Raw genomic sequence first — 11037 nt, forward strand, 5'->3', positions numbered from 1 at the left:
ATTAGAGACTGTTAATAATATAATCGTAAGAAATTCATAATTAGTTTAATTGAGATAAATAATAAATAATAAAATATTTTGATTTTGAAAACGAAAATGTGGTCCGATACGTTTACCAGTTATGGGCAAACCGGTCAGTTTTAAACAATTAGAAATCCAAGGCTAGCTTTCTAGAGACCATTCTTCTTATTATTTTTTTTTCCTAAAATAAACGATTGATTATATTCAAAATGTATATTTAGAATGTATTATTATATAATAAATTTAATATTTCAATATTTAAGGTTAATCAAAATCGTTTAATATTTAATAATAATATGTTGCTTAATTTAGGAATTAAATAACAATAACAATAATAAAAAACATAATAGTTTCATTAACTATCTTTATTATAGTCAAACCTTTAAATATATTTGAATTTCAAATTTTTGTAAAAATTTCAATTATTATTATTATTAATAATAAATTATAAAATTCTAGAATAATAACGGATTCATTTAATGTAGATTAACATTTTTAGAAACTTCTAGAATAGATTATATTTGAAAAATCAATATTATACTTTTTTGTTTAATTTTAAAAATCACTATTATGATTTAGTAAATTTACTAAATTTATAATTCAATAAATATTAATAAAAATTTAGAAACTTTATGATTATATACGGTTATATAATTTTATTTAATATTATATAAAAACATAAATTATTTCCTTAATTATTGTTAATTTAGTCAAACCTTTAAATATAGTCAATTATAATTTGAATTTCAAATTATAGTTAAAAGGTTAATTAATAATGGAATCAGTTATGTACATTAATATCGTTATTAAATTCTAGAACAATTATATGTGGAAGGTGAATATTATAATTTAATATGTATTTTAATTTTAAAAATTAATATTATATTTAGTTTAGTAAATTTAGTATATTTATAATTAGTAAATGTTAATAAAAAATTAGTAATTTTATAATTAATATTTCAGGAATATTAAATTAAAGATTAAAGATCATAACCCAATAAAACATTAAAGAGTACTGAATCAAAATTGGCCGGAAAAATATTAAAAATTGATTATATAAAAATCAAATAAATTACTTGAATTGTTAAAAATACATAAATACATGAATAATAACAAAAATATACATCAATATTAAACAAAAAATAAGATATCTTATCAACAAATATTCAACCCATGAATTAGCTATATCATGTTGGGAACATAACATGAAATGAGAAAATTAAATATTAATATTCGTTTTACAAATAATAAATTTTAATCGTGGTAATGTTACTTGTTATGAAATATTTACCCAGTAATTCATAAAATTCAACTTTAATTTAAATTTGGAAATTTATAAATTTTAAATTACATCGTTTTAGAAATAATAAATTTTAGTGATGGTAATTTTAAACATTATGAATGTTTGTTTAATCAGCCATTTAAAAAGTTCAACTTAAAATTAAAATCAACTTTAATGTTTGACCAGACAATTTAAAAATGTTTGACCGTCTTAAACGTTTAACCAGCAATTAAATAAAAAAATCAACTTTAATTTAAATTTGGAAATTTAAACTTTTTAAATCAAATAGTTTTAGAAAATAGTAAATGGTAATGATGGTAGTTTAGACGTTATGGAATATTAACCAACCATTTACAAATTTTAACTTTAACTTAAATTTGGAATTTAAAATTCGAAATTGTAATCGTTTTAGAAATAAAAAAAATTAGTCGTGGTAATGCTACATGTTATGGAATGTTAAACCACTGATTTATAATTTATTATTGGCATTACCGGAAAAAGAATAATGATAATGTCCATGGATGAAACTTTTTATTTAGAACCTAGAAGAACAATATGTGAAAGAAAAAAAACAGGAAAAATATAAAACTTCAAATAAATATAAAACAACCATTGTTATAGATATAACACATGAACGGAAAAACTTACCGGAAAAACGTAAAAATGTAGAAATATTAGCTTCATCGCCGTTTTTGATTTACAGCCTAAACTGATTTTAAAAAAATCAGTTAACAATGAAAACAAAGATAAAAATGTTAGATCTACAATAACCGGAAGAAAATATGATGTTGTCGGAAAAAGATATAACCTTGCCAGAAAATATGATGGTGGATGGTGGAGTTAGTAAGCCGAGAGAGATAGGGAGGGGGAGATAGAGATTAAATACAAACAAAAACGGAAAACAAAAATCTGACCGGAAAACCTTACCGGAAACCCGTAATAACTTCAAAATATCAATTCAATCTTGGATTTTGATATACAACCTAAAGAGATTATTACAAAATCATATAACAATTAAAATAAATATAAAACCATTTCGGAAAACCTTGCCGGAAAATCAAATAACCTTGTTGGCCATTAGAGTATAATATATAACCTTACCGGAAAACGATTAATCCCGATCTACATTACCGGAATATAGAAGATGGTGGATGGTGGAGTTAGTAAGTCGATAAAGAGAGAGAGAGAGAGAGAGATTAAAATGATTTTGGTGGAAAATATTAAGGTTTAAATAATTTTTTTGGTGTTTGGTCAACATGACACATGCAGATATTAGAGCATATGAGAATGGAAATATGGTGACTGGATTGCACATGTGGACAGCCTAGAAGAAGGCCATGTGTCCACATTGTATTGCTTTAATAGTATTTATAGATTTCACTAAATAATAAAAAAAATGTCCATTCATTTTAAAATAAATTTCCAACAGTTACAAAAATGTAACTTATGGAACTATTTCTCTTACAATATAAACAATCTCAAACATCTTATTACTTTTCAAAAAGTTTATAAATTATAAGTTGGTGAAAATAAGCAATCCCAAACACCCCCTTAGTATAAAATCCATAAATCAACTAAGGAATCAAAGGAACTTGAAATCCGAAAAAATGAAAACTTGTCTTGTTAAAATTTGGGTCCTTTGACTCGTACTAGAATTCAACTTTAAACGAAAACCAACCAAATTAAATTCCAACTTATAGTTGGGTTTACCAACTTTAATTATACGCTTGTGTGGATCTTACAGGAGTGTCTTCTCTTGTTGGGTTCAGAGACCGTGTGTTTGTTGTGGGCCAGGCTGCGTTGAAGGCTGAATCAGGCAAAGTTGTTAAACACGAGAAAGTTAGAGAATCAACATGTCTTTCTCCCATTTGCTTTTGATACGTTTGGTTTCCTGGCCCCGGAGACTGTAAATTTTTTGAGTAGGGTTCAGCGTGTCGTACACGGAACCTCTTCAACTCCTAGGTCTCAAAGTTTCGTTTTTAGTAGGATTGACTTTGCTATTCAAAAGGGGGTAGCGGCGCAGCTTGTTGCTCGTTTGCCTGCCACTTTATTGTAAACGTTTTCTAGAAATGGAAGTTAATTGGTATGTCTAAAAAAAAACCTTTAATCTTAGGGGGTGTTTGGGATTCCTTATTTCCTCAACTTATAAACTTATTAACTTTTTGAAAAGTTAATAATGTGTAAAAGGAGTTTGGCAAACATTAAGTACTTATGGTTTTTAACTTTTGGCCAAGGCAAAATAAGAGGGTTTTGAAAAGTTATGTTTTCCTAACTTATTAACTTAATGAGTTTGATTTACCTATTACACCCTTCTAACCCTCAAAACCCATTACACTTCTTTTAAAAAAGAGTGTCATTTTTAGTTGTTTTGGTTTTCTCCAACACATAAGCTAATCCAAACATTTATTTTAAAACTTCTTTAAAAAATCCATAAATTAACAAGGTCTTTTAACAAGAAGTCCTTTTTCACTCAAATAAGGAATCCCAAACACACCCTTAGTCGGGTTTGGCCTAGTCTGAAGTATATAGACCGAGGAAAAAAAAACCGCACCTATTAACAAAAAGTATTGAAAAAACTAAAATAACAATAATAGTATGGATCCATAAACCCGGTCCACGGGCAGCACTCTTTTTTTTATTTTATTGAAAAACAAAACATTTTCGACTCTCGCGCTGTTGACAGGTACGTATCGAAGATTTTGGTCAATTGTAGAAAATTAGGGCTTTTCTATTTATCGATTCATCCTATAATCAAATTCGTACTTGTTCAATTCTACTGGAATACATACTAGTATCATTATATCGAGTCATGATCAGTTTCTCAATTCGGTTAATTTAACATATTGATTCAATTTCTAGTTCTGATTAAGTTTGTTTTGATCAGACTGTTCGTGACCATTTTGCGGATTATTAATTTTTTTCTAGTTTTCGATCGGACTGTAAAGTGTTACCAATTAAGATGAAGAAGATGGATCTAGTGTCTGGTTATAAGGTAATAATCATTGAGTTTTAATGTGGTAAAGGATGATTAATTATTTGGTTAATGTTATTGATTTGAGTTTATTATTGTTAATGTGTAGGGAGTTGTTGGACTTATGTTTGGGAATGAAGATTCTAATTCCAATGAAGATAGGTCGGTCGGTCGGTCGGTCGGTCCGTTTTTATTATTATTATTATTATTGCTTCTGTTTTGTGACTGATGTGCTTCATTTTATGCATGATGATAGTTACATTGAGCGGTTGCTAGATTGTATAAAGAATGGTAAGCTGGTGGAGGATAGAAGGAATGCTATGGCTGAACTACAGGCTGTGATTGCAGACAGTCACTCTGCACAGCTTGCTTTTGGGACAACGGGTGCGTATAACTCTGTTAGATTGTGTTTATTTTATGTTTTATGTGTATTGTAATAGGTTTCTTCTATTGCAGGATTTCCTGTACTTTTTGGAGTTCTGCAGGAACGTGAGGATGTTGAAATGGTTTGAAGGCTTCTTTTAACTGCATCTTTCTTCATTTTATATTGATATATGGTTATGTGATAGTTTTCATGCTTCACTTATTTTCTCAAGGCTAACCCACTAAAATCCCACTCAATACAATATTTTCTCAAGGCTAGATTATTTTTATACTTTTTTCTCTCTTTCTAAATTCAAGTCCCAACAGGTATGAACACGAACAAGGGTTGTTCATGTTCGTTTGTCTAACTTTAATCGAACAAACGGACTTTAAACAAAAAATTTCTTCTGTTCGTTTTCGTTCGTTAGAAAATGACCATGTTCGTGTTTGTTCGTTTATATTCTAAAAAAACATAAATGGATGTAAGTGAAGAAAGATTAACAAACATAAAAAACATAACAGAACGAAGAAAATGAATGTGTTTGTTCTTTCAATACGTTCGTTGATTACCCAAGGCTTGGTTCTAGAATTTAATTTGGGTGACGGATTAATGCATGATGGTCAATTAGAATTCCTAATAAATATAAGTTTAAATAAATATGTAAACATTAAACAAACGAACAAAATGAACAAACATAAACAAACGTAAACGAACAAACATAAACGAACATTCACGAATGTAAATGAACGAATAGGGAATTTGTTCATGTTCGCTCGTTTAACTGGATGAACAAACGTTTTTGTTCATGATCACTCTTTTTAACTAAATGAACAGTTTTTTTTTATCTTGATCGTTTGTTTATTAAATAAACGAACTCCCTGCTGAATAGTTCACCAATGGTTTACAGGCCGGCCAATCGGATTCACAGTCTAAGCACTCCCAAACCTTAATAGATTAGTTTAAATATGTGACTGTTTTTTCTTTTTATCATTTTATACATCTAATATATAACATTTAATAATGTTTTATATATTCATGGATTGTTGAAGGTGCGTGGGGCTGTTGAAACTCTTTTGAGTGCATTAACACCTACACAATCAAAGTCATACAAAAATGAGGTACAACCTGCTTTGATGAATGCAGATCTTTTATCAAGAGACGAACAAAATATCTCTCTTCTTCTAAACCTGTTGGTAAGGCTTCTTTTATATCTTGATCCAATTATACCATAATAAAAACATATATACATTTGCTAATTTTCTACAATTGGCAACTTATAATTTATGTAGTCGGAAGATGACTTCTATGTACGATATTATACACTTCAACTTTTGACTGCACTATTAACAAACTCCCATGTTAGGTATTCTCTCACTGTACTTATGTTTTTTCATTTTGTTAGAAATATGTACTGAGGTTTTGTTCAGGTTACAGGAAGCGATTCTTACAATCCCTCATGGTATAACCCGGCTTGTGGATATGCTTATGGATCGAGAGGTATAAACTTATTAACAAGGGGTGTGTGTGCATGGGGGCCCATACCGAACCAAAATCTGAAATTTTGGTTTTTGGGTTTTTGAAAGCATTTCAGTTTTGGGTTTCCAGAATGGGTTCCGTTTGATTTGGTTTTTTCAGTTTTGCTTTCCGGGCTTGAAATTTGTGGGCTGAATGACCCAAAATAAAGAATTTGATCTTATATCGTTTGTTGGTTTCATATTTTGGCCTACAGTATTTGTTGATTTTTTTATAGTAACATTCACAAGGAAAAAAAATTGTAATCCATAAATTCAATAACAAAAGAAGTTTTTTTGGGTTTGTTCAGTCATAAAAGCTGGTTCAAATTTTACAGTTTGGTATTTTTTTTCCAGTTTTCTGTACACACAAGACCGAAATTGAACCAAAAATTCGGTTTTCGAAAAAAAAATAAAAATTAATCAGTCGGTTTTGGGTTGGGTTCGGTTATTTAGGTTTCATGCACGCCCCTACCATAAACTATAGACGGCATAAAGTATTTGTGGGATATTATCTCTAAAAATAACACTGGTTTCTTTGTAGGTCATAAGAAATGAGGCATTGTTACTTCTAACTTACTTGACCCGTGAAGCTGAGGAAATTCAAAAAATATTGGTATTTGAAGGCGCTTTTGAGAAGATTTTCAGTATTATTAAGGAAGAGGGAGGTTCGGATGGTGGCGTTGTTGTGCAGGTGATAATGTTCACTTTTTTTTTATACCTATATCTTTATTTGGTACTAATTTTTTTTATAAATCCTGATCCACTAATATGTTCATCACCTCACAGGATTGTCTTGAATTGTTCAACAATCTCATTCGCAGCAACGCATCCAATCAGGTTTTGTTTTATTTTTCTTAGAAAAAGGTTTATTGGGTTGAGGCCTTGTATATATTAATACTATTATGTTGGCGTTTAACCGTGCTATAGGTGTTACTGAGGGAGACTATAGGGTTTGACTCAATAATATCTATTTTGAAACTTAGAAGCACATACAGCTTTTCACAACAAAAAGTTAGTCTTCAAATATTTAATAATTATTTTAACAAATCTTTTATATAGATGGTTGTTTGACTGCTTATTGTTGTTTCAGTAGACAATAAATCTACTGTGTGTTTTAGAAACAATCAGGTTACTGATAAATGGAAGCTCCGAAGTTGATCCCGCAAAACAAATTGAAAAATCGACCAACAAAACAGTTCTCGCTCAGGTATTTTTCATAAATCACACGGCCAGTTAATGAAATAAAATATATATTCATAATTTTTCTTATTTTGTTTGTAATATTGCAGAGAAATCTTTTGGATCATCTGCTAATGCTAGGAGTTGAAAGTCAACGGGCATCGGTTGCCGTTCGTTGTGCAGTAAGATAATGAACTTAAAATATCGTTTTGTTTTATATTAGTTGAAGACATGAATAATATTGATGTGTATTACTTCTATTATATTTTCAGGCTTTTAGATGCATTGGTGATTTAATATTTGGGCATCGTCAGAATCTTGACACACTTGCAAGCAAATTTCTTGGTGATGAGCTACAACTGGAGCCCGCTCTGAATTCGATTCTGAGAATTATCTTACGGACTTCTAGCATGCAAGAGTTTATTGCAGCTGATTATGTTTTTAAGAGCTTTTGTGAGGTTCTTAATTCAAACATTATCTGTCAATAGTTTTTTTTTGTTTTGTTTTTTTATATTTATTTTTTTTATTTTTTATTTTTTTATAAATATATTGATTTTGTAGGATGCTAAAATGAGTTCATTTGCTACATTTGCTTGAACAGGGAAATGCAGATGGTCAAAAAATGTTAGCATCTACTTTAATTCCTCAACCCTTGTCATTGACTCATGCTCCATTTGAGGAGGATGTGAATATGTCATTTGGAAGGTATTATTAGTTTTTTTATTAGATTTATACAAGCCTCTTGCTTATAAGTGGCAAGACGAGGGGGTCAAGCATGTTGGGTAAAGGATCAAAACAGTTAAAGGTCTGGTTGGGGTGACTGCTGAGCCGCAAACACTTTTTACATACCTGTATTTTATTGTTGTAAATGATTAATTTGATAATCATGACTGAAGAAACAATGTTATTGCAGTCATCTAAAAATTTGAATTAAATAATTTAGGAGGTTGTATAAGTGTTTAACTATGCATTAAAGAAAGAATTTGCGACTTTCACCTGTTTTACGTGTTGAAAAGACATTTGACCCGTTTGAGATAGGACAGAGCCAGAATCAGGGTGTGCATGTGGCGGTTTTAGTCTCAAAACTGAACAAAAAATGAAAATTCGGTTTTTGGTTTTTTGAAAGTCTTTCGATTGTTTTTTTCGGTTTTCGATTTTCACGATGGGTTGGATTAGGCTTTTTGGTTTTGCCATTTGGGCCTTGGGTCAAAAAAGATAGCCCAAAATAATGAATTTGTGCGTAAATTCTTTTGTTAGTTATTGTTTAATGGATTAGAATACATTTGAGTCTAAAATTTTCCAGCTACATCATTTATCAATGCTTTATAAATTTCATAACATTAAAAAGTTAAAATTATAATCGTTAAATTCAATAACAAAAGTTGTTTTTTTAGGTATGGTTATAAAGGGTTTTTTCCGTTTTTGGTACATGCGAAACTGAAACCGAACCAGACATTCAGTTTTTGAAAAAAGTATAATACCAAAGCATCACTTTTGGGTTTGGTTTGGTTATTTCGGTTACGGTTCGGTTATTTCGGTTTCATGCACACCCCTCGCCAGAATTGCATACATAAGAAATTGGATTAAAAATTTAAATATTCTCTTTTGCTCGCTCTTTTTTGCAGCATGCTTTTACATGGTCTTGCCTTGAGTGAACATGATGGTGACCTCGAGGTGCTGTAAAAACCTACAAATTCTAAATAAATCTGCTTTTACATTTACTTTATTTTAAGTTTCTGACGACATTCAATTGATTCTAGTAAATTTTATTACAGCCTCATCTGATGATGTTTAATATGCAGACTACTTGCAGAGCTGCTAGTGTTCTTTCTTATGTATTAAAGGATAATATTCAGTGCAAGGAAAAGGTAATCGCATATTTGCATACCAAACACTAAAACATTCAAATCACTAAATAAGCCTTTTCACTGTTCAAATTCATGCAGGTTTTACAAATTGAAATCGAGTCACCAACACCTTCATTGGGAGCCCCTGAACCACTTTTGCACCGTATGGTAAAATACCTGGCTCTTGCATTTTCCAAGAAGGGTAAAGATGGAAATTCAACAAACTCATACATTCAACCGATAATATTAAAACTTCTCGTCACGTGGCTCTATAATTGCCCGAATGCAGTGCATTCGTTTCTATCTTCACGCCCACATCTAACGTATATAATCGAGTTGATATCAAACAGTGATACAACCGTTTGTGTAAGAGGATTAGCAGCTGTTCTTTTAGGGGAATGCGTTATTTTTAACAAGTCAATCGAGTCGGGAAAAGACGCTTTTAGCATAGTTGACTCGATAAGTCAGAAAATTGGACTCACGTCTTACTTTCAAAGACTAGATGAGATGCAGAATAGCTCTGTGTTTTCATCTGAAAAAACTGTTGAATCCCACAACCCGTTGACTAAAGCCAACAATAACAGTATGTCGGATGCTGAAGATATTGAGGATGAGGTGGCAGGTGACCGTAAAAACGAGGACCATCCTATGGTTGCTGAAATGTTTGACTCTCAGTTTGTCAACTTTATCAAGAATTTGGAATCTAGTATTAGAGACGGGGTTGTAAATATTTACAGTCATCCGAAGAGTGATGTGTCTGTCATTCCTGCTGAGCTGGAACAGAGAAAAGATGAAGCTGACGTGGATTATATCAAGCGGCTCAAATTGTTTTTGGAGAAACAGTGCTCCGAGATACAGGTAAAATTTTGTTGACTTTTGACCCGCTTGATGAACTGTTTCGAGATTTGGCTCGTTTTGACATGTTCCCCTTTTCGCTTATTTTTTTTATTTGACGCCTTTGAGATAAAACACAAAGCAAAATTTGTTATTTGGCTTATTTGATTTGACCTGTTTGAGATTTGAACGGTTTCCTTTTTCGCTTAATATTTTGATGTGACTCGTTTGAGATGAACAGAAAGCAAAGTTTTTGATTTGACCTGTATTGACATTTGACCCTTTTCACTGTTTCAACAGGACCTCCTAAACAGAAATACAATATTAGCGGAGGACCTAGCTAAAACGAGTGGAGGCGATTCATCTCAAACCGAACCTAGACTCAGTAGTGGCTCGGAGCGGGTCCAAATAGAAAAACTAAAACGAGAGCTTCTAGAAGCATCTCAACGTGTCGATAATCTCAAAAACGAGAATTCCAAGCTGGAAAACGAGGTTTCTTCTTACAAAACATTGTCAGCCAAAATCGAAAACGATCTAAAAAGCTTGTCAGATGCTTACAATAGCCTAGAACAAGCAAACTATCATTTAGAAAACGAAGTCAAAGCATTGAAAAGTAGTGGGTCAACATCGGGTTTGGATATCGAGGCTATAAAAGCGGAAGCAAAGGAAGAAGCTCAGAAAGAGAGTGAAGCCGAGCTCGGTGATTTGCTTGTTTGTTTGGGTCAAGAACAGAGTAAAGTGGAGAAGTTGAGTGCTAGATTAATGGAGTTAGGTGAAGATGTGGATGCATTGCTTGAAGGTATTGGTGATGATATGGGTGCAGCCGAAGATGATGACGATGACGATGAAGATGATGATTAATGAAGATGATGTATTTTGAGTGTTTACAGATGTTTGAATATTTAAGTTGAAATCTAAAATATTTGTTAGAATTTCTACAGTTATGTTTGTGGTTTTAGATTAGTAGACTGTGCACTATTGAAATTGATGTATAATGGTGTTATTTGGTGGTAAAAAATTGTGAT

At 31.2% G+C, this 11037-nt stretch overlaps 1 protein-coding gene across 1 annotated transcript; it reads left to right on the forward strand.

Moving 5' to 3' along the window:
• Positions 1 to 3969: 3969 nt before the first annotated feature.
• On the forward strand, positions 3970 to 11037 carry LOC143619373 (golgin candidate 6-like). The gene is made up of 18 exons (XM_077091319.1): positions 3970 to 4295; positions 4384 to 4436; positions 4531 to 4658; positions 4731 to 4780; positions 5688 to 5831; positions 5928 to 6001; positions 6066 to 6135; positions 6694 to 6843; positions 6939 to 6989; positions 7080 to 7163; positions 7246 to 7359; positions 7442 to 7513; positions 7604 to 7789; positions 7933 to 8036; positions 8957 to 9005; positions 9134 to 9199; positions 9278 to 10036; positions 10313 to 11037. The coding sequence occupies exons 1-18, from the start codon at positions 4263 to 4265 to the stop codon at positions 10871 to 10873; spliced, it is 2748 nt and encodes a 915-aa protein (XP_076947434.1). The 5' UTR covers positions 3970 to 4262; the 3' UTR covers positions 10874 to 11037.

Source organism: Bidens hawaiensis, unplaced genomic scaffold (genome assembly GCF_021521415.1).
Source record: "Bidens hawaiensis isolate Kalapana, Puna unplaced genomic scaffold, B.hawaiensis_p1.1 tig00002423_1, whole genome shotgun sequence".
Taxonomy (NCBI): domain Eukaryota; kingdom Viridiplantae; phylum Streptophyta; class Magnoliopsida; order Asterales; family Asteraceae; genus Bidens; species Bidens hawaiensis.